Source organism: Anolis carolinensis, chromosome 2, assembly GCF_035594765.1.
Source record: "Anolis carolinensis isolate JA03-04 chromosome 2, rAnoCar3.1.pri, whole genome shotgun sequence".
Lineage (NCBI taxonomy): Eukaryota > Metazoa > Chordata > Lepidosauria > Squamata > Dactyloidae > Anolis > Anolis carolinensis.
This window is the reverse complement of record NC_085842.1, coordinates 144,108,196-144,132,403: the sequence shown is the minus strand read 5'-3', so window position 1 is coordinate 144,132,403 and position 24,208 is coordinate 144,108,196. Positions and strand designations below refer to the sequence as shown.

The following is a 24,208-nucleotide window of genomic DNA, read 5'->3' as shown; positions in this document are numbered from 1 at the left end:
GTGCTGAAAGCTAGTAAGAAAAAACCTAGGAACATTTCTATAAGAGTTGTGATGTTCACCTTCAGTGGTTCACTCACAACCTTTTTTTGGGCCAAACTTCAACTTACTGTCACTGCTAAGAAGCCACTCTCATATACCATTTATGCCATATTTCGGATGGAGTGTGCCACTATTCTTAAAGACCTCATGATGGTACCTAAATTTTTCTGAGTTGTTTGTTTTGGGCAACTTTCCCAGTCTGCTGCTTTCTAGATCTCTTGGACTACAGCTCCCATCACCATCATTGGTGGGGGCTGAAAGGATTTACAGACGTCTGTAAGGCACTTTGTTAGGAAAGTCTGGCTTGATGCTTGGAAAATCAAAATGAACAATTGCAATTTGTTCTAGAATTGAATTGGAATAGATCAACACAGTTGCAGCATTGGGGTTTCATGCTGGATGCAATAGTTCTTTGAGTTACTGGATACCTCTCCAAGGCAGCCCCTCCCAGATGTCATAACAGCAATCCCATCTAGATGGGACTAGTTATCATGGATTGAACAAACCAGATCATGACTTTCTTATGCTAGAATAGGGGGGAAAATTTATGTAGAATGTTGGTTCTCTTTGAGCCTGGCAGAATTGTGTTTTTGCTACAAATGTAGTCATACATGCATCTTGGCAATGTGTGTATAATGGCATAGGAAAGTGCTTGAAAAAGTGCTTGGTGTATGTGTGAATATCTGCTTTTGCCTGACTTCCTGCTGAGTACCGTAGCAAGAAAAGATGGGCATGGCTACTTCTTTTAATTTCATGATCTTAAAGCCAAGACAGTCTTCATATAAATTAGGCTTGCTATCTTGAGGTACGATGTGACCAGTAAGAAGGTTGTAAAGTGGGAAAGAAATGTCACCCTTAATTAAGTTCCCATGTTTTGGACAGCTTTGTATAATTGTAATTTGTCCTTCCATATGTCCTTTGTATTCTCCATAAACTACTCTTATGTTGTCCCCAGTTGTCTTCCACTTTTCTCTTTGCTTGCTTCTGTGCTCACTCCATTTCTGGAATAGCCTAGTTTTCCCAGTTTCCTCTTCCATAACCCTGAGGCCACTCTCACTGACATTTTCCCCAAAGTGATCCCATTCATTTAAACTGTACTTCAACATCAACTGTCACCATTCATTTGTTGTTTCATAACCTCTCCTTGCATTTCTCATTTTTCATTTAATCTGTATTACAAGGACTTTAAGTACGAAGTAATTGACCAAAGTAAGTGTTATGAGTAGCTTAGGCTTTTATGAAGTTGGGTCTCTTGATACTGGTCTCTAAGATAGTATAGCAGATAGAATGCTGCCTGGAACAAAACCACCATGAGATACATCTTAGGTTTCTTGGGCTGTTCAGGAGCATCAGAGGTTTTTCCTCCTCATCCTCAGCCACTTCTGCCTGCTTTTTGACCATTCTGTTGACACACCATGCTATCATGTCCCTTTTCCAGTGTTTCCTCTTATCTCTTTTCTCTCCCCTTTCTATCCCACACTGTCCCTGATTAAGTCCATTTTGAGCTATTTTTGTTGAGCAGAGTACTCAATTGTGAAGTGGCTATCACTGTCTCAGCCACATGGGCCACAACTTGTTATGACATGAAAAGTGAGCTCAAGCATGCCCTTTCTTCTCCTTTTCCCCTTTCTCTTTCTCTGTAGCCCCTGTAGTCTTCTCCCTGCCCCCAATTGTCGTTGGATCCTGAAGCAGCCACGTATGCTTGTGAGCCCGATCCAATCTGCCGCTGCCGCTGCCTTGTGAACAGCCTGTAGTTGGGTGGTGGGACTGACTGAGGTAACTCACTGTTATACTGCTGGCTTTGCTGTTCTTCTGCTAGTTGTATGTACTGTTGGCTGCCTGAGGTGCATTGAAGTTGAGTGGCTACCAGGTTTGTGGGCTGGGAAGAAAGCTGTGCTGTTGACTGAGCCACAAGAACAACGCTTTAAACACTGCTTGTACAAGAAGCATGCCAAAGCCAGTATAATGCCGTAGTTGTTAAGGGTTGGAGCCAATAAGTGTTTAGGTGGATTTAGTTACTTGGGCTGGAGAGAAAGAAAATGTGTTTATTCTGGAGAGAGAATTTCATCTGAGGATGACTGAGCAGTGTCTATTCAGGAGTACATTTGGTGTGTTCCCTGCTTGGAGTGTAGTTCAGAGCAAGCTTCAATGCACTTAATTCTTTTTTAGAATGGGAATGCCATTAGCAGAACATGCTTTGGATCCCAGCCCAGGGCAGAAATGCATGATGCCTGGACTGTACCTTGCTATAGACTAACATCAGTGTGCTACTTTCTCAGATTTAAAATATAGCACTCTTACTCATTTTTTACAACTTGCTGCTAAATGTATGTCTGTAATATAGCCTTCCCCAGATAACGTTGGTGCCGGGAATGTAGGCAGTAAACATGAATACGCAGGTGCAGTCTTATGAATTTAATACAAAATATGACGTGAAAGAATTTGTTTAAATATGTTCTCAAAGCATGACAGATATTTAGGTGGTTTTATTCTCAGCAACAATGACATTCAAATTAAAGCATGTTACCTAGTAGAATTTGAAAAGACCCCCCCTCCACACACACACACATATACACTAACAGCACACACATACACTTTGGGGATTCTTGGAGACAGAGTGTTGTGTTGTTTATTTTTTAAAATATGAATTGCTTTCATCTCTTCTTTCTGGATAGGTCAGATTCTCTGCATATTTCATGGGTAATGGCAACAGTATGGTATGGTGCACTTGCCTGATACTTGGAGATGGGTGTGCTGGCCATCATAACTAAGTCTTAGATAGTCACTGTTCTTTGAATTGTTTGTTTTGATGGAATTTAATGTATAATTTTCTGCAACCAGATATTCATCTTTTGTCCTGTTCTTTTTGTGCATGCCACTTGAGTCGATCATGATCTGTGTCAGAACTGAGCAGTGTGCTATGTAGAGATCTACAGCATTTAGAAACCTGGGAACTATTGAAAAATATATTCTCTACCTCTTTTTCTCAGAGAAGAAACATAAGTTTGTGATCAAATTAAGCATGTACAACTAATTTTAGCAGTTTTAATCTTAAGTAGTAACATTAAATGTATTGAGTATAAGTTATAATAACCATATTGTTTGTTATGATTGAAAGTATTCCTAAATTAAATTCAAGCAGTATTTGCAAAAATTTTCAGGGACAACACTTTTGATTTTAGAATAAAGAGAAGGGGAGTATTGCTGTTTTGAGCATTGATAAAGTATCATTTCCATAATGAGCGTAATCTAGAAGCAAGACAAAAGACTTGCAGCTTAATGAGGTAGTTGAACATATCACAAGCAATTATCTTTCTGTTTTCAACTTTTTTTGGAGTGATAAGGATGGTCTCTAAATCTGGCATTTAAGTTATGTGATGTATAATTATCATACAAACAGCAAGGATCATGTAGCTGTATCCAATGGAATGTGAATAAAATACCACAAATAAGCAAAATCTAACCCTGTTTGAACTCTCACATGTATGTGAAATAGCATTGTCAGACTGAGTAACAGATTCAGTTTCTGAGTTTTATTTCCCTCCTCACTGACTTAAATGCACTGGAGATTTGCATGGATTGAATCAAGATTTTCTATTTGCATTTCAGCCTGTTTCTTGGTTTGATGTGTAAATGTCCTTAGACCACCATTTTCTTTCACATGTTGCAGGAAATTGAGGAATCTGAAGCTGGGTCTAAAAGTTGCACATATTTGTCTAATTTGTTTTACAAATTAAGCACCAAAACATCATGTTATACAACAAATTTGATGGAAAAAGTAGTTCAATGTGCAGTAATGCTATGTAGTAATTACTGTATTTACGAATTTAGCACGATGTATTGAAAACATTGACTACAAAAATGTGTTGGATAATCCAGAATGTTGGATAAGCGAGTGTTGGATAAGTGAGACTCTACTGTATATCAAAGTCTGAAAAAAAATCTAATATACCAGAACTTCTGATTCTAAGCCTTTCTGATAAGGAATACTCAACCTCTACTGTAAACGATACAACTATATTAATGATGGGGTTCAGGGGAAGCAGCATTTTAAAATACATTGCCCATTTTAAAAAATACTCCAGTGTTTTGGATTGTCTTCCAGTATCAGTATTTTCAGCTGAATAGATGGGAGAAAGAAGTCTCCACCTCATTTCCCCAGGTCAGCTTTCTGTGACATCAGAAAAGTTGAGGAAGCTTTTAATGGTCCTTCTGCAAAAAAGTGGGAGATATTATTTGAAACACCCACAGCTTAATTCTGCTAAAACATGGTTGACTTCAGGAGCTACCTCCCGTGAGCACAGTCTATTTAGGATTCTACTGTCAAAAGAATGCCTTTGACTTGGGCAATTTTGTGCCTCAGTTGCTTATACAGCTAGCCCAATAGCTTCCTCATGATTCTCATAACAATGCACTAATTTAAATTGCCTCTGGCAGAAGCAATTAAGCTTCCTCTTCTGTCAACTATAATTTAGCTTGCTTTGGAAACCCCCAGCTACCCCAGAAATCCATTAGGTTTCTGTTAAAGTCAGTGAACTGGAATCCTGAAGGGTACAGCTGACCAAAATAGAGTAACTGTATTGACTGTTTTTGCAATACCCAGTGAACTTTGCATAGTAGTGATGCAACCTCCACAAACAGTGTGGACAGGAATAGCTTGTATTCAGCATAGGACCAGTGAGATGGCTAGGATAATTTAACAAGAACTCTAGGGTATGACATCATTGGCAGCCCTGTATAATGCCCTTCGTAAGTGTTCACCTCCTTCCTTTGGTTTTTCAATTTTTTGTTTCTTTATTTAAAATTGGTTTTAACTTTTGTTAGTCACGTCCAGTGTACAGTGATGCAAAGCTGAACTTGCCATTGGGTCTTCTAGTCTAGATTCGTTTGGTGGGGTGGGGTGGGAGTGCTATTGGCTTCCTAGGAGGCTGAGAGAACATGGTTGGCCCAAGGTTACCCAGCGAGGTTCCTTAGCCAAGCATTTATTGAAATCCTGGTCTCCTAATGTCCTAGTCCTGAAACCACTTCGCCACATTGGCTCTGGGTTGGTATAAAGTATTCAGTACTGCAAAGATGCAAGCTAATTTAGTTATGACAGAAAAGTTTTTTTTTTAAAAAAACCCCAATAATCTGGCATTTGTTGGTTGCCCATATAATAACCTGCTTTGCTGTGATGTTTCTAAAGAAACTGGTGTAAACAATTGTCTTTGAAACCATAGAGTCCATCTGTGCATAGTTCTAGGGATATTTTATTTCAGATTAAATACACTTGTTTCTGGAAATTTGACCCCATCACCTCCCTGTTAGTTTATAGGAGAGCAGAACTTCACAAATAATTTCATGAAGATCAAGGAATTATCAAAACAACTCTCAAATAAAGTATACAGTGGGGTTTCTGGAGCCATGGGATCTAAACCCACGATTTCCAGTGACAGCAGATTGCTATTTGCTATTAGTAAATAGCAATGATATGAATGCAGATGTTTTGAAGTGTGCATGTTCATGCCATAACCATTTAATAATATGGGGCACAATTGTCAACGCTTATTTATATATGTGGTGGAACTAAACCTCTGTGGATTTGGTGGACTCACTGTAAATTAACCAGTTCAGAGTCTGCAAGAATAGAGACACAGAGAAATGTTCACTGATCTTATGAAAACAAAATGGAACCTTTGGGTCTTTTGGCACAAAACCAATAACACCCTTGTCTCAAGAGCACTATCCTGTTGAGAAACAAGGCAAGATCTTTAATGTCTTAGAATACCCAGTCAAAGCCCCAGATCTCTTTCCAATTGAAAATGGCTGTTAACATCCAAGAAAAATAGGCAAAAATGTAGGTTCCACATGCACAAAACGAACAGGCTCATCTAAGATGATTTACCATTGTAATTCTCCAAAGGTGCATCTACTGGAGGAGGATGAGTACTTATGCAACCAAAAAGTGCAAGGTACACCTTCACATAAGAGTATCTCAAATGGTAACAAATGCCAATTAATTTCAAATTTAGTTTGTAAAACAAAAAAATGTGAAAACGTCAGAGTAGAGGAGATAAATATTTCTGCAGGGTACTGCATTTTTAATGACTAACCAACCCCCAAGTATTTTTCAATGATTAAAATCACAAACTAGAAATATCTGGCATTGAGGACTGTAGAAAATCTTGATGACAGTGGAAGTTTTTGTTAATGGGATTAGATTTAGATAGCCAATGCAATGGTTAGGCAATAAAGTTTGCACTCTCTACACCCTTTCATGTCCTCCACTGTCAACTCCTAGCAGTTACCATCCTGCAAACCCTTGTCTATTCATTTCTAAAAGAGAAAATCAAGGAGAATGCTAACAATTAGAAATACACTCACTTATGTGGATATTTCATTTTGTATTTCATAAACTATCATTATAATCACATTTTTCAATATTTTGTGTACATTAGGCCCCTCTGTATCTCTGGGGGATTGGTTCCGAGGTATCTTCCAAAGAAGGCTCGAGCCCATTATATATAAAGAAGAGTAAAAGAATTTAGGCACCACCTAATTCCTTCCAACCCACCCATGTCCATGAGCCTCAGCCTCCCCTCCCTGACAACCAGTTCCCCTCTCTGTTCTCTCTTGCCACCAAATTACCTCCACACCATCACACCCTGTGTGCACCATGAAGTCACCAGCCCCTCCAAGTGCTAGACCCAACCTCCTCGACATCCCATTCCTCTTCTTCCCTCTCATTGTCTTTTCAGTGCCTCAGGCTTCTAGCCAACTATTTTTTTGCTCTTTTCACTCTCTCCTCTGTGCTTCAGACTCCTTGGCAATTGCTTCCTGCTCTGTCCTCTTTTTCTCCTCTTGCCTAACCAGAACAAGGCCGCCCCTACCGAACAAAAATTCCTGTTCTTCCTTGTTTTGCTCCCTCGCCTCCCCTCAGCAACTTCTTCCCTCTCAGCCAGGGGGGAGGGGAGCCGAATCTGTGGATTTGGAGACTATGGATAAGGAGGGACTGCTGTACTAGAAATGCTGGATCAAAGTTTTTTCAATTTATTGTGTTCTGCCGCAAATGTCTAGAACAGTAAGGGGTGTCTCTGTGGACCTTCTGATCTTTCTGCCATTTGTCTTTACTCTTGTCTGGGGTTATGGAAGAGTTGGGAGGTAGCTTTGTTCACTGGAACACTTATGCATGAATCTTACTAACAGTGCATTTTGAGGGATCATCTGCTGACAGTGCTAGTCAAAAGGTTTCTGTTATTTAGGAAATGTTAACCTTACCTTTCTGGACACGTGTAGTTCTGCTTGTCTACTTGCTAATAATTTTTTCTTTTGTATTCTGTAGGGCAGTCAACGGCTTTGATCAAGGCCCACCACCAGGTCTAGGAGGATCAAGGCCATCGTCAGCACCAGGCATGCTCCCTCTGAGTGTATGAATGTGTTGCAAGGCCAGAGCGGTACTTAAGATTAATTCTTGAAAGAACAGAAGAGCTGCTTGCAATACCTTTCTGTTAAAGACCCCCCTGCTGGAGCTGAATGGATCTTGCCGCACCCAGAGGCTGCCTGGAGAACCCAGAACACACAGAGTACTCCTCCTGTCAATACAGTCTATTTTCTTCTATTTCCATCATGGACGTTCTTTAACGTGGTCACCGCTGATGTCTGTTTCACAGGATGGTGGAGTTGCACTTGCCCAATCACCTTCCTTCTCGGTTCCCCACTTCCACTCCACCATTTTGTACTCTGGCTAACTTAGGCCTGCTTTCGTGCTGAATGACTCCTTAGTAATGTCCCCACCTCTTTACTCTCTCTCCCCCAAACTGAAACCTACACTTAGGCACACAAGATTGTTGTGCTTTTCTAAGTAAATTCATGTTCAGGGGACTGCAGGGAAACTCCAAAGCCTATGGTAAGCTAACGGACTTGGGATGCAGAATGAATCTGTATGGACCCTTCCATCCACCTGATGAAACTGAGAGATGTCTTGGTACTAGACGCAGTACCTCTGCTAAAAATGTGGGAATTGGGCTATGAAGATGTGGCATCTTCTCTGTGGAGCACAAGTAATTTATGTGTTGTACGGTTAGTATCTGTTCACCAAAGCTGATTTGTTTTTAAAATGGAGAAACGCCCACTAGATCAGCAATTTTTTTCTGGTCAGCTTCATCCATGTAGCTGGCTTTACACATTTTATTTCAGGAAATCTGTGGTGTGGGTCTCTATCTGCTTAATGAGCATTGCTCAAGAGCAAAGGAAGGAAAAAGGAATCAAAGCCAAGGCAAAGGCAAGTTGCCACTCACAGCTTGGATTTTGTCAACCTTTTTCTGTTATGTCCTTTGCTGCATTGACTGTTTACATTTGTTTTACTGTACATAGATTTCTAAACATAATATCTTTGCCTAAGATACTTGTATATAACTTGGGCTTTGTAACTTTATTTATTCAGAATCTCTGAGGCATGTTTTCCCTAGGACAGTGTGTCAGATTTCTGTGGTGACTGCCATCCTGTGGTTTAACAAGCGAGATGGTCCAAGAATAAAAATCTTTTAACGTGTATATGCTGGATTCTGTAGAGAAGATCCTTGTGCCTTTCTTTTATATTTGGATTCCCAGTATTTCATTGTTGTGGTAATGTCACTTTTTAAAAAACCATTTCAATCTCGTTCAGATGATGGGTGTTGCAGATGTACAGCAGGAACTCTTGTTTGGGTTGGATATCTGAATTTGACAGGCAGTGCGACTTTTCCCATGTGAAGATGTGAATGTCAGATGGCTACCGGATAAATATGGAAATTATTGCCCTTGTTGCTAAAAAGTTCTCAGAAAATTGCTTCTTTTCAATATTTTGAAAGTAAACTATGCTGGATTGCCAGATTAGTCAGCTTGCATTGGTAACACTAGCATATATGTCTGATGTTGCCTGGGTTTACATTTTCTTTTCTCCCTACTTTTCCTCATATATCTTGCCCCCCCCCCCCCCCTCTCTTTTGCTCCTTTATTTCTTTCTTCCCTTGTATCCCTCATACTCCTTCCTTCCTTCCTCGGTCTGGGTCTTTCTTCTTCTGCCTTCCGTTCCTTTTCTTCCTTCCCTTTTTAGTCTGGTCTTTTTCTTCCTTCCCTTTTTAGTCTCTTTCCCTCTTTCCTGTTTCTTTTCCCCTTTCTTCCCTTCCTTTATACCAGTGGTTCTCAAACTGGGGTCCCCAGACGTTTTTGGCCTTCAACTCCCAGAAATCCTAACAACTGGTAAACTGGCTGAAATTTTTGGGAGTTTTAGGCCAAAAACATATGGGGACCCCAGATTGAGAACCACTGCCTTATACCTTTCATCCTTTTTTTCTTTCTCAATCCGGCCTTTTCTTAGAAGCCACAGTCTTAGTTTCAGGGCAAGGCCCAGGCCTTCTAAAATATACATCCTCATTAAATTAATTCCTTATAGGGTGAGTGTCCCAACTATGACCTTCAGGGCTGTATTGTAGGTCTCATAGTGCAGACAACTATTTTAGATAGAAAACCAATCCTTTCTATCTGTCTACTGTCCTCTTGTGGTTGCATCTGAGTGGTGCATACAGGCATGCCTATAGACTAGTAGCTAGTCCTTTCTATCTCTGTACTGTTATTTTTTTAGGGGGGGGGGGGGTCCTTATCTCTGAATGGTTTGGACTTTTCATAAAGATATTTTAACTTGGATAATGAGTATGTGCCAGGTTTGGTCCAGATCCATCAAGCTTTTGGGAAACTAAACATACATATTGTGACATATATATAGATTAAAATGAACTTGAATAGTTAAGGGTATTTACAACCCTGTTGTTCAGGATCAACTATTTTATCATGATTTACTAACCTGGAGGTCCAAGATTTCACAGATAATGGAACTAATGTGGCACAGTAATTTGTAAAAGACATTTAAGCATAAATTGCATTTCCCTAAAGCCCTTCAGCATTCACTCTGACAATCTACAGCATCTGAGAAAGTCAGAGTTCTGTCCCATCTATTCAGTAAGATACCACAAGGTTGGAAATACAGCTGAGTAGCATGATGAAAATCCAGTTAGTTCCATCAGAGCAGAGTTAGCTCCATAAATACACATGTTTTCCCAAAAATGAATGGATGCTTTCCCTGAAATAGTATGCATGAACAGTGGTGGAGATGATTCACGACTTCCTCAACATCTCATTGGATTCTGTACTCTTCACAGGTGATTAAAAGATAAGAATACGTTTATGTTGTTTCTCTAAGAACTGATGGAATACATTAACAACTGCTTTGTGTGAGGTAATGAAGAGATTCATTTCTCTTTCATCTGGTTCTGCAAAGTATCTCACAGTGGACTCACAGGTAGCACATCGATAGCTTGGCTCTTTTTTTCTTCAAATGGTACCTTGTTAGCCTTGGAGGAAACACCTTCCTCTTGTTAAAAGTAATAATCTGCTATTATCTCTTGAATATTTTGCATTGTGCCTATTCCCTCCCCTTCCTGGGTCTATCATCTGCTGTTAATATGTCATTGGGAAAAAATCTTGTCTAGAACACTTACGGAGGATTCAAATACAACACCCCCCCCCGGCCAATAAATATGAATTGACTCAAACAGTGTTTTAATTGCAGTTTGCACTGTCAAAGAATACTATAGGGCAGTTATTCCCAACCATTGGTCCTTCCGTTGTTTTGGACTTCAGCTCCCTCAATTCCTAACAGCTTTGATAAGCTGGCTAGGATTTCTAGGAGTTAAAAGTCCAAAACAATGGAAGGACCAAAGGTTGGGAACCACTGTTGTAGGGTGTGATTGAAAGATGATGGGACAATTGAGGAAGTGATGGAAAACACAAGTTGGACTCTGGTATCTGTAGAAATAGAGAACAATACTTGAGGCAGCTGAAGTGTGATATAATCATCAATCTGAACTGAGCTGTCACAATTGCAACTTGTTCCACCTCTCAATCCCACCTATTCTGTACAGTTGTGGAGGAAATATATTCTGATAGTTGTTAACAGTGGTAAGTGAGACTCTCTACTGTATTATTTATATGAATTTCAGCAAAGCATTTTATGAAGTCCCTTGTAATATTTTAATTTGTAAAACTGAATAAATGTGGAATAGATTGAAATACTGCCAGATGGATCCATAAGTCATCGGAAAGCCATGCTCAAGGAATCATCTACAGTTGTGCTAAAAACAAAAACGACTGTGCTTTAAAAAATCTGGCTAAAAACCCTGATAGGTTGCCTTTGGGTTGCCTCATGTCAGCTACAACTTTAACATACATCTCAACATACAGAATGCCTGAATTATTTGCAATAAATATCTCAGTTAATTATACTTGCATCACCTCAAAGCTGAGAGGCCTGTTCTATTTTAGGCTAGACCACTCCTTAAACTGTGGGCCCAGCCCCAAAAGGGGTCCCCTTAGCTCAATGTTGGGGTCTTAAAAAATTCGGCAACAATAACCTAGTGGCTGTTGTATACATTTACATGAATCTATTGTGAGGGTTTACAGTGGAATCGTATCTACGCCACAGAAATTCCCATTATCCAACATAAATGGGCCGGCAGAACATTGGATAAGCGAATATGTTGTATAATAAGGAGAGATTAAGGAGAAGCCTATTAAACATAAATTACATTATGATTTTACAAATTAAGCACCAAAACATCATGTTATACAACAAATCTGGCAGAAAAAGTTGTTCAATATGCAGTAATGCTACATAGTAATTACTGTATTTACGAATTTACTGTAATTTTACAAATTAAGCACCAAAACATCATGTTATACAACAAATCTGGCAGAAAAAGTTGTTCAATATGCAGTAATGCTACATAGTAATTACTGTATTTACGAATTTCGCACCAAAATATCATGATATATTGAAAACATTGACTACAAAAATGCATTGGCTAATCCAGAACGTTGGATAAGCGAGTGTTGGATAAGTGAGACACTACTGTATGTGCAACATCCCCACTAATACGAGTGTTGAATGAAAAGTAATGCCTCCACCCTCGTAACTCAACAGATGGCAGTACTGGTATGCGGCAGGTACTGGCTTCTTCAGTAGACTCTACAGTTCCATTTGGCGGGAAGCCTTAGCATTGAAGGGTTCTGTTGTTAAAGCACAAAGTATGGAACCCTGGGTAGACGGTCGGTCAATGCGACTTAAGCAATGTGCAGTCATTGAATTCTTGACAGCAGAAGGGTGTCACCCCAAAGGAGATTCATCTGAGAATGCAAGCTGTTTATGGTGATTGTGTTGATGTGAGTACTGTGCATCGTTGGGCGAGTAAGTTTAAAGATGTTGAGATGGGAACATCTGACTTGCGTGATAAAGAGTTGAACGTCCTGTGACAGCAACCACCGAGTTTCACAAGGTTGTTGACAGATTGATTCAGGACGATCGTATCACGCAGAGAGAAATTTCAAGTATAATCAGCATTTCACAAGAACGTGTGGGTCACATTACTGAAGGTGACACCTTTCTCCATTCAATTGTGACGGGAGGCGAAACATGGGTACACCATTACGAAGCGTCAGTCTATGGAATATTAACACAAAGACTCACCCCAGAAAAAGAAATTCAAGACACAGCCCATAGCTGGAAAAATCATGGCAACAGTGTTCTGGGATGCAGATGGTGTTATCCATATTAACTTCCTGGAACGTGGAACAACAATAAATTCAGAGCGTTACATCACAACGCTGCGAACTTTGACACGACGGCTAACAAAAGTCCGAAAGGAAAAGGGAAATCTTTTCCTGCAGCATGACAATGCCAGACTACACACTTCACATGCCACCACAGCAAAACTTCAGAGACTGGATCTCACCACTGTAGGGCATCCTCCATACAGTTCAGATTTAGCACTGTCTGACTTCCATCTGTTCCCAATAATGAAAGATCTGTGGGGACATCATTATGCTTCTGATGAAGACTGTCATACCCCAGCCACCTTTGGTTTCTGAACCTGATTCAGAAATGAACTTTGACCAGGATGACACTTATTCTGACTTTTTGCCTAGTCTGTAGAGCTCCTTTCAGTTACAGCTGCTGGCTGTTGATAGTTCGGATGCTTCCTTAATTGGGAGAGATACTGGAAATATTACTCCCGTGGCTGAACCAGATGTTCTGAGTTCCCCAGAGATTGTGCCCTTCAACAGAAGGGAGTTTCTGCATCGCCAGAGATTAGAAAAACAAGAGCTCTGAAGGAGTAACCGCTTGGCATCTCGAGGGGATTATGGATAAGAAGATTCTCTTGGGAACCTCTGGGGAGTTCGTCTTCCCTTTGTTGTGATCTGATCTAAGTTCCATAAAAGTGTCTTGCATTGTGAACACTTTGCTGTGTCAACGTAGCTAATTCCTAAGAACAGTTCACCGACTCTAGCTCCTGATTTTACCAAGCCAAGTTTCCTGTTCCTGGTGGCCAAGCCGAGCCGTGACTCCCGAGTAGACCCGGAGTAAATCCTCTTCCTTGCCTTGTTCCTGAATCAAGTTTGGTCTTAGCTTCGTCTCGTTCCTGCATTGATATCAAAGACTTCCTAGTGACTTTGGACTTCGTTATTGAGTCTTGCTTCCTTATTGTTCCCCGCTGAAGAACTTTCCAACAGTTTTGAGCACGTTTCGATTTCTGGACTTTGGACAATAATATTGGACATTTCTCTTCAACTCCTTGGACTAATTCATACCTTTTCACAAAGGACTATTATCCACTCATGCTTTCCACTTACTCATTACTGAATTTATAATTGTTTTAATAAATATATTATACTAGCTGTGCCCGGCCACGCGTTGCTGTGGCGAAGTACGGTGGTATGGGAAATAAAGAATTGAGGAATTGGTGGTAGTTAAGGTAAAAGGTAAAGGTTTTCCCCTGACATTAAGTCCAGTCGTGTCTGACTTTGGGGATTGGTGCTCATCTTTATTTCTAAGTCAAAGAGCCGGCGTTGTCCGTAGACTCCTCCAAGGTCATGTGGCATGACTGCATGGAGCGCAGTTACCTTACCGCCGGAGCGGTTCCTATTCATCTACTCACATTTGCATGTTTTTGAACTTCTGGGTTGGCAGAAGCTGGGGCTAACAGTGAGGGCTCTCTCCGCTCCCCCAATTCAAACCTGCGACCTTTCAGTCCAGAAGTTCAGCAGCTCAGCACTTTAACATGCTGCGCCATCAGGATATTATTTCCTAAAGCTTGTGAATATACAATATTTCTGATTGTTTTTTATTTTTGTCTGTTGGAGGCAAGTATGAATGCTGCAATTAGGCAAAATGATTAGGATGTAATGGCCTTACAGCTTTAAAGCCTGGCTGCTTCCTCCCTGAGTGATTTTTTTTGGGAGGTGTTAGCTGGCCCCGATTGTTTCCTTTCTGGAATTCCCAATTTTCCTGCTTTCGGAGTGTTGCTCTTTATTTACTGTCCTGGTTTTAGAGATTATATTGTTCTGTATTATTCTACCACAGTAATTATTTCACATTATAGTAGAATCTCACTTATCCAACATTCGCTTATCAAATGTTCTGGATTATCCAATGCAGTCTGCCTTTTAGTAGTCAATGTTTTTGTAGTCAGTGTTTTAAATTCATTGTGATATTTTGGTGGTAAATTTGTAAATACAGTAATTACAACATAGCATTACTGCGCATGAAACTACTTTTTCTGTCAAATTTGTTGTATAAGATGATGTTTTGGTGCTTAGTTTGTATAATGATTACCTAATTTGATGTTTAATAGGCTTTTCCTGAATCCCTTATTATCCAACATATTCGCTTATCCAACGTTCTGCCGGCCTGTTTATGTTGGATAAGTGAGACTCTACTGTATATATATAATCTTATATTATCTGCTTAGAACTGGATTATGTGAGGCCCCCTCTACACTGCTGTATAAAATGCACAGTGAAGTGGATTATATGGCAGTGTGGAGTCAAGATAATCCAGTTTAAAGCAGATAATATAAGATTATATATGGGTTATATAGCTGTGTGGAAGGGCCTTGAGTCTACACTGCCATATAATCCAGTTAAAATCAGATAATCTGTATTTTATAGGCAGTGGGGAAGAGGCCTGATTGAAGAGGCCCTGGGCTGAGTGGGTTTCTAGGAGACCAAGTGGGCAGAGCTTAGCCTTCTGACTGGCATCAATTGGGTAAAAACAATTATTCTTCTCCCTCTAATTAGGACTTTATTTTTCTTTTCTTTTTGTTGTATGAACGTAGAGGCATGGATGAGGGGTTGTGATGCCAAGTTTAGTGTTTCTGGGATGTGTAGTTTTGTTGTTTTGTCCAGAGGCGGTTCAACCACCAGGCCAACTAGGCAGTTGCCTGTGGCGCCATCTTGTTGGGGGTGCCATCGAGGCAACTCCTGTCTCCTGCGGCCTGCCTCCGCAAGGTATTGAACTGTTTTTTCTGTTGATTTGTTGTAAAACATGTTTTAGTGCTTAATTTGTAAAATCTTAATGTAATTTGATGTTTAATAGGCTTTTCCTTAATCCCTCCTTATTATCAAACATTTTTGCTTATCCAACGCTTTTATTTTTCAGTGATTGGTTTGGGGGGGGGGGGGGGGGACACCAACATTCTGTTCGCCTACACTTGAAAAATACTTAGGGCCGGCTCTGGTTTTGTCCTAGGCCGAAATTTCATTACCCTTTTATATATATAGATGATTATTGTTCTCTGTCTGGTTTCCAGTGCTCATGCTGCCTTGGGGTGCAACAAAAACGTTGAGAGAACTGCGAGATGCTGGTTGCGGAAACAAGAGTGTCGACTTCTTCCATGACAGGTTCAGAAAACTTGTTCATCCTTGGCAGAAATGTATCCAATTGTCTGGTGATTATGTGGAAAAGTGAATAGTGGTAGTTAAAGAGCACATTCTAAGGATTATTTCTGCATTTGATTTATTAAAATATTCCCATCCAAACCCAAGTAATGAAGGTGGAGGCATTACTTTTCATTCAACCTTCATATATCTACTTAACCAATGACCTGATTGAAAAATTTGTAAGATTAGCTTGGCAGAATTAGTTCCTTCACTAATGTTAGTTCCTACTGATCACTATGTTGTCATCAAGATACATGCAGACAGAATCCTGTATGATCTGTTCTGTTTTCCTGTTGCAAGAAAACAAACATTATATATATATTACAGCAGACAGCTATGGATTCTTCTGCCTTCATTTCTGTAATTTTTCTCTCTCTTCCTTTCTCTAGTCACACTGCTTCTCAGTTTCCTCCATATTAGATGAAACTATCCCAAGGCAGCTACATCATTCATGTGAAGTTTAGCAGCACTGACCAATTGTTCATTACCTTAGCAACACAGTTGGGTTTGCTAAGGAGCTGTGCCCTCCAATGGTCAGCACTGCTGGCAGGGGTCATATTGGTGGTAATCATTGTGGTGGCAGGAGCTTTAAGGAGAAACCATGAGAATTATCGGCAATAAGAGTAAATGCATAAAGCAGACCTTTTGGGCACTTCTCTGCCAAAGGATATGGACTTTCTAGTCTGGACTTGCATCTATAAAAATGAACCTTTTCATGTCAGAGCTGAATAGATCCATCGCAGATCTTATGATTTTTTCCTGCAGGCAGCCAAACAGAACTGTTCACACTCAAATCACCCAACAATATTTTGTGTCTGCTCAGAAATTCCGCTGTTAAATTCAACACGCCTCTCAGGTAGATCGCTGACAAGGATTTCAGGTCATTTCAGATTTCAGATAATTTCTATATCCATTCTGATAGTTTGATTTCAATATCAATTTCCGAGAACAAAATTTGCATAAATACACCCTCATTGAAACATTGCCCATGCATGCCTCCACATTTGTTTTATTTCTTTACTGAATTTATCTCTCAAAATGGGTGGCTTGCAGTGATTTAAAACACTGAAGCAAAACGGAGTAAAACTGACTGTTCCTGCGAGTATCTCTTGATTTAAGGCACTGACATGCTGTCTGATATCCGTACAGAGGATTGGCTGGAGATGTCAGTGCAGTTCTTCTGTAATCGCCATCTGCTTCTCTGACCCTGGAACTCAAGAAAAAAGCTATTTTGTAGCAGATTTCCTATGAAGCAGGCAAGGTGGTAATTTTCTCAGGAATTATTTTACAGTATCATAAACTGCTGACAGATCTATAAAGACAGCTCCTGTAATCTGCTGCCTTTCAAAATCATCTAATTGCTGAGTCAGGTTCAATACTTGTGATGTGCAACTTTTCCCTGTTCTGAAACCAGCTTGTTGTGGAATCATACACGGGTCTATTTTTTCCCCATAATTCTATGCAGAATAAGTCTCCAGAACTGTATAAAGATGGCACAACAAGGAGATTGGTCTATAGCTTTTTCGATAATTACGGTTTTTGCCTGGTTTCAAAATAGCTATGACTTGCTTTCCTTCAGATTTTAGGGATCTGACAGGATGCAATGCAGTTGTTAATCAGCTTCAGCAGCCAGCACCTTGCTTTGCAATTTGCAGTGTTAAAATAGATAGATAAAACATGAAACTTGACATTCCGGCCAAGTGCATTACATCTGCTTTCTTCCCCTGAATCAGTTTGGAAGCAATTTGCCTTGTTTTTGCCTTTCCTTGTATCAATTTGAGCTCTCAAATGTGTTAAGACTCCTCACTACTAAATAATTTTTCTTGTAGTTTCCGCTATGGTTCCATGCTTCTCTAGACACTGTTCTCCCGAGATCTGACTCTACCTTTGTTCAATTCCTTTTACCAAAATCTTCTCTAGGTAGGGAAATAAGCGTGTATCAAATATGCTATTAATAACACTTTGGTAAAAGTTCTTGAAGCTGACTCCATACCAAAAGGAAGTGCACTGAATTGGTACCCTTTACACTCACATATAAGTTAGACCTTTTAGTCAAAAATCAATCCCCAACCATCTGAGTCAGATTATTCACGGGCCTGTGTGAGTAATGTAACCTAACTTATAAAAAATAAAAGGAACCAGCCCCTTCTCTGACTAGTAGTGAAAGGCAGTAGCTAGCTTACTCCATCCAGGAGAACCTAAAAGAAGCACCCACTGCACTGTCTCCACCATGGCACTACCTCTGACATTTTTGAATGCACTGTCAGGGTAAAGACATTTGTGGCCAGGGCAGCTGGCCTCAAGAGTCAGCATTGGTGCTTTCCCCTCAATAGGAAGACCCTTGACATTCATGTGTCTTAACAAAATCTATAATTATGCCCCTCAAACCTGACTTCAGTTTATAAAGGTAAAGGTTTTCCCCTGATGTTAAGTCCAGTCATGTCTGACTCTGGAGGTTGGTACGCATCTCCATTTCTAAGCCAAAGAGCCGGCATTGTCCGTAGACACCTCCAAGGTCATGTGGCCGGCATGACTGCATGGAGCGCCGTTACCTTCCTTCCGGAGCGGTACCTATTGATCTACTCACATTGGCATGTTTTCGAACTGCTAGGTTGACAGGAGCTGGAGCTAACAGCGGCCGCTCACGCCGCTCCGGGGTTTGAACCTAGGACTTTTCAGTCTCCAGCTCAGTGCTTTAATGCACTTCACCACTGGGGATCAGTTTATACAAGAAGTCAATTTATGCCTATGAGTATGCAGGACTTATGATTGTGTTCAAAATGGAGAAATTTTCTGCATGATGGAATTGTGCTTGAAAATCTTTTGGTATCAAAAAGTCATCTAACTATGTTATTCAAGTGAATTTGCAATGCCTGCATTTTGAAGCTTCCATGCTGCACAAATCCATTGAGGTACCTCAGGTCTCAGACCTCTGTAACTCCTATTGTGTTTGAGTACCATGAATAGGGAATAAAAGCTCTTGAATCTTTTGCTTAGAGGCACTTCCTTTATTTCAGATATTTCTAATACTTACAGTAGAGTCTCACTTATCGAACATAAAAGGGCCGGCAAAACATTGGATAAGCGAAAATACTGGATAATAAGGAGGGATTAAGGAAAAGCCTATTAAACATCAAATTATGTTATGATTTTACAAATTAAGCACCAAAACATCATGCTTTACAACAAATGGATAAAAAAATCAGTTCAGTACACAATAACGTTATGTAATAATTACTGTATTTATGAATTTAGCACCAAAATTTCACAATTTATTGAAAAATTGATTACAAAAACATTTGACTACTAAAAGGTAAACTGCCTTGGATAATACAGAACCTTGGATAAGCGGAGCTTGGATAAGCGAGACTCTACTGTATTTCCTTCTGAGTTATCTTATTTTTTATACTGTTGATGGAAATAAAAACCAGCCTTTTGGTTTTCTCTAGAACTGCTTGCTACTGTAACTTGTCACTATAGGACCCACTTGTATGAAATTATCATACTCCACAGATGACCAAAATGAAGCAGTCTCCCCACCACCAGTAACATTTTCCTAAGTAATAGTTCTCCCACACTTGCTGGAATGGTTGGCTCCTCTCCTTTTTTGGTATGGCCCTTGTTGCTTGAACTGAATACTTGATCTCTTCCATTGAGCCTTGAATCCAAACACAGCTCAACATTGGAGAGTGAGCATGGAGCGACATGCATTGAAAATGGTTATGGTTGAGTGGTTGGCTGAAATATTTGTCATTGCAATGTTTTGTTGCAGTCCCTACTACTGAAAGCTGGAAACTCCCTATTCCAAGCACCTAGATCTCAAAGATGATGCTAAGCCGATTTTGTTTCTGATCTGACTTCAAAGCTGAACACTGAAAACAATTCAGTGAACAGTAAAAGAGGCTGGACCATTTTATGTTGTACTTACTCTTGTGACAGTTCCGAAATCCATTCTACTGTGCAGGTATTTTCAAAATATTGACAAAAGAGCCTAATTTATTTAAAAGTGTACAACTATTATTCAGTATTCCTTCTGTTCAGGAGCAGCCTCAACAGGAATAAGATAAAAATGCCTATATTGTCTCCCCCTGCTGTTCCTTCAAGGTTATGCTTTTACAGTCCTTGACATATAGCAGCCCTCTTAAGATTTCCCCAATCTTCTTAAAATTCTGAAGGGCTGAATTTGCACTTGAAGTATAATTAGGAGGCTAGGCATAGGACAAACACATGGTTTTGTGTGTTGCAGGCTTGAATGCATAAGCAAGTGTTTATACCAACTCACTGTAGTGACGGCTCACTGCTGCTGTACCATCAGACTTAATACTGTAACTTTTAAAGGATTAAACTGTGGCCTTTGTATAAACCCTACATTTGGCCTTAAGACAGTAACAAAGAACTGTGATTGTTCTTTAATACATATCTCGAACTGATTTTAAAGCTGAGTTGTTCCATGCTCACTCAGTTTTCCTTATCATATATACCACTAAAGAACCAAAGGCACGAAGATGCAAAATGAACTAAGGGACAACTTTGTAATTGAGCTGTGTTAGATGTGAAGCAAAAGGGAGCTTTTTATATCTAATGTCAAAGATAATACATTTAAGCCTGCCAGGCTCAAGATGATTAGCCTGATTATTTTTGGCCTTCATATTTTTTTTCTGATTTGTTTTGGAGAAGGAAAAAAATCGCTTAAGCAAAGAATAACTTAATCTAGAGGCCCATGTAACTAAGTATTCTATGTATCTGGACAAAGCAGATTAATTCACACCACAAGAGTTTGTTTCTGTTGTTTTTTTTTTTTTGCATTTAAAATTTTTTTTATAGTATTTTACCCCTTATTAGTAAAAACTACAGTTATGAACGTATTACACTTGGTATAATGAACTCTTTTTCACTGAAATTCACAAATGTGAAGGAAGTTCTACAAAAAGGGATTTTATTTCTTTACGCCTAGTCCCATTTTCCAAATCAGACATCCATTGCCTCTTGTTGCCATACAAACTGTCAGCAATTTCTCCCCAAATAATTTCAGTCTTATATTTCACTATATATTTTTTCCTAACTCACAGCAGCGCAATTATTTTTCTTCACTCTTCACATATTTCCTGTACAAAGTAAGGAGAAGTAAGAATGTATGTACCTGACAACTACTCTTCAATGTATGAAAAGTGTTGATCCATCTGGGGTGTTGTACTCCATTTAGTACTGTCTTCTTCTCTAACTGTTACAAGTGAAACTTTTCAGTTAAAAATCCACTGGCATTTGTTTTTCACAAATGTCAGTGGATATTTTAAATGCCTAGAAGTGAAACATCTGATGTAATTCTAGGGGAATTTATGATTGAGTAAATCCCCCTGTTGTTCCTGAAGTCTCAGTCTAATTGGCAATCCTATCAATCCAATGAAATTTCCCTAAATGCTAATTTCCTATTTGGGAACAGCAATGGATTTAGGCTGGGCTGAGATATGAATGCAAAACACAAGTCTAAATGTCACAATTGCAACTTTCTAGTTGAATGCAGAACAGAATACAGTTTTTCAAGTAAATGGGCCAAACATTAGTGAGTCTCTAGAATGAATAAATTTATTGTCTTACAAAAATCATTGTCTAGAAATATGGGAATACAAAGAAACAAGGTATTTGCAGTCAGATGCCTGGTGATCAAGAGCCAGTTATGATTAAGAAATACCCAAGTGCACAAGAACAAAAGCTTTGTAACATATGTTAAAGCTTTCAACCAAAGATATTTTTCAAGCATGTTGCAAGAGATCAAGATTTCATAGTTAACACTGATTCATCCTTACCACGGAATATTAATAATACCACTTGGACTAGAAGAGTAGCAACATGATACGGAGAACAAATTTTAATACATTAAATCATTTGTTATAGGCAAATTATATATGTCACATTGTCTTAGAACTGTAGTATCTAAGGCACTTTCTGTAAATGTCAGTTCTCAGCTATGAAACAAAAGGATACTAGGTAGACTCACGTAACACTGTCTAGATGAAGGTAAAAGGAGGAGGAGGACAGCTCCAAGGGTGTTTCCCTTTACAAAATACAGTCCTCTTGAAGAAACACTGTTGGGTACCAAGATTGCTGGCAAGAGTTTCAGCATTAAGCTACTAACTACTGATGCCCCCAGCACTTCAGAAAAAAAGCCATTTCCAACAATGGAGAGTCATTTCCATGCTGAGGCTACAAAGTTTGCACTGAGTTCTATAAACAGTAGAAAACAATCAGCATCCAGTTACTTAGTCACTCAGCCAGAACATAGTACTAAGTCTGGAAGGAAAAGGATACAGAATTACCCATAACAGGCCAGTGTTCATTATTAGCACAAACAACTAGCAGGTTGTGATGCTACACTCAAACACAGGTTTCCCCCGAAGCCCGATGGGGCATTTTCACAGTCAATGAATCGAGTCAGTCATAAAATGACAGGGAAAAAGGAGCATTAGACCCTGCAAATGAGCAGGACTCAGCCCACCCAAAGAACGGAGTGCCACTGCTGCACCACTAAGCATGCATAGAAAAAAGGCAGAGTCAGCTGCCAGGAATTTCAGCCTGGGAATGGCTTAGTAGAAAGGACAGAAGAGCACCATCCTATCACCTGGTGCCTTAGAGAGTGGGCTTATAATTGATACTTCAACATAAAAGACACTAGAAGTATTTTAATATGTATAAGAAGCTGTGGTACTTATATCCAAAGGAGATTATGACATAGCAAAGCCAGTTAGCAATATGCTATAGCTGACTTGCATGACCGAGCGTTTTGCCTAAGGCAAGTTTTAGGGCCACAAGGCAGTTTGGTGACTAATAAAATCATTGTCCTTTCTTCAAACTGCATGGGGCGGGGGGGGGGGGGGTCACACTGGTAGGGACCTGGCTGTACATCACCTCTGGACACTTTACTCAGTTTGGGCAGCCGAAGACTCGTTGATATCACTGCCCTTGCTCTCGGCATCGTCATCTGAAAGTTCCAAGGAGGCTCCTTCAATGTGCAGCTGCCGCCTCCCAGATCGGCTAGAAGAGAATGTGATTGGACCCCCTCTCCTGTGAAAATGTGTAAGAAATGAATATTGGCATACATAGCTTTAGCTCTAGAGAGCAAATAATGAGGAAATGCTAGGCTAAACCAGCTATTCGGGGGCTCAGACTGATCTCACCCCAACTCCAAACCGTCTCCATTATAGGCAACTAGCTGTGCCCAGCCACGCGTTGCTGTAGCAAAGTGGTGGTGGTATTGGTTAAAAATTGTTGTGGAATTTTATTTGATGTTATTTGTATTTTTTAGTTAATTTTATTGTAACTTATCTTTTTTATTTATTATATTTTATTATTTTCTTGTATTATTGTTAGTTATTTTGTGTATTTTATTGTATTAATTTTTAGTGTGTTTAATTATTTTTTAGTGTTTTTATTATTATTAGGGTATTATTTGTATTTATTTTATTTTTATTCTTTCATTATTTGTGTTTTTCTTATTTTATTTTATTATTTGTATGTATTATATTTTATTATTTGATTATATTATTTTTATTTATGTTTCTTTAATTGTATTATTTTATTTTGTTTTTTATTTGTTTTTTGTATGTATTTTATTATTTTTGTTTCTCTTTGTATTGGGTTGCTCTGAGTTCTGTGGTCTGCCTGGTCATGTTCGAAATGTATTCTCTCCTGCTGTTTCGCCTGCATGATTGGCAGGCATCCTCAGAGGTTGTGAAATGTGTTGTAACGAAAGCAAGTGGGGTTTATATATCTGTGGAATGACCAGGGTGGAAGAAAGAACTGTTGTCTGCTTTAGGCAAGTGTGAATGTTGGAACTGGCACTAAATAGCCTTGTAGCTTGAAAACCTGGATGGTTCCTGCCTGCCTGGAATGAACAAAATGTGGCTCCCAGTATTAAAAAAATCTGTGAAATCAGGACAGTTAACTAAAGAACAGCACTGAGCAATCAGGTAATTCCAGACATGATGTCCTGAGGGCAAGCTAACATCTCCCAACAAAGTATTCCTCTCTGAAGCAGGAAGCAGCCAGGTCTTAAAGGTGGAAGGGCATTCAATGGTAATCAAGGTGGCCAAGTGGAACATTCACAGTCGCCTGAGACAGACCAGAGTTGTCCCATCCTGGATATCATTGGTGAGATAGAAATAAACATCCCACTTGTCTGTTTTCAAACACATCTCATAGTCTCTGAGGATGCCTGGCATAGACATGGATGGCCGTTTGGCAGCAGATAGGGTCGAGAGGGAATGGGATGTTTAATCGGCTTTTCCTGAATCCCTTCCTATTATCCAACATATTCAGTTATCCAATGTTCTGCCAGGGTGTTTATGCTGGATAAGTGAGACTCTACTGAATAGAGTCTTATAAT

At 39.6% G+C, this 24,208-nt stretch overlaps 2 protein-coding genes across 10 annotated transcripts in view; one reads left to right on the top strand and one right to left on the bottom strand.

The window, feature by feature from the left end:
* ndel1 (nudE neurodevelopment protein 1 like 1) overlaps positions 1 to 8,571 on the top strand; it is a 43,035-nt gene extending 34,464 nt beyond the window's left edge. The window contains exons 9-10 of one of the 2 annotated variants that reach the window (XM_003217068.4): positions 1,683 to 1,815; positions 7,361 to 8,571. In XM_003217068.4, the coding sequence (XP_003217116.1) occupies positions 1,683 to 1,782 (100 nt within the window). In that variant the 3' untranslated portion in view covers positions 1,783 to 1,815; positions 7,361 to 8,571. The remainder of the gene's footprint in view (positions 1 to 1,682; positions 1,816 to 7,360) is intronic. The other variant, XM_008104268.3, reaches the window with a different exon arrangement.
* myh10 (myosin heavy chain 10) overlaps positions 1 to 24,208 on the bottom strand; it is a 113,031-nt gene that overhangs the window by 5,317 nt on the left and 83,506 nt on the right. For 6 of the 8 annotated variants that reach the window (XM_062970717.1, XM_062970722.1, XM_062970720.1 and 3 more), the window contains one exon: positions 21,390 to 22,887. In XM_062970717.1, coding sequence (XP_062826787.1) covers positions 22,743 to 22,887 — 145 coding nt within the window. In that variant the 3' untranslated portion in view covers positions 21,390 to 22,742. Of the gene's footprint in view, positions 1 to 21,389; positions 22,888 to 24,208 lie in introns of those variants that run through there. The other 2 variants (XM_062970718.1, XM_062970719.1) reach the window with 2 other exon arrangements.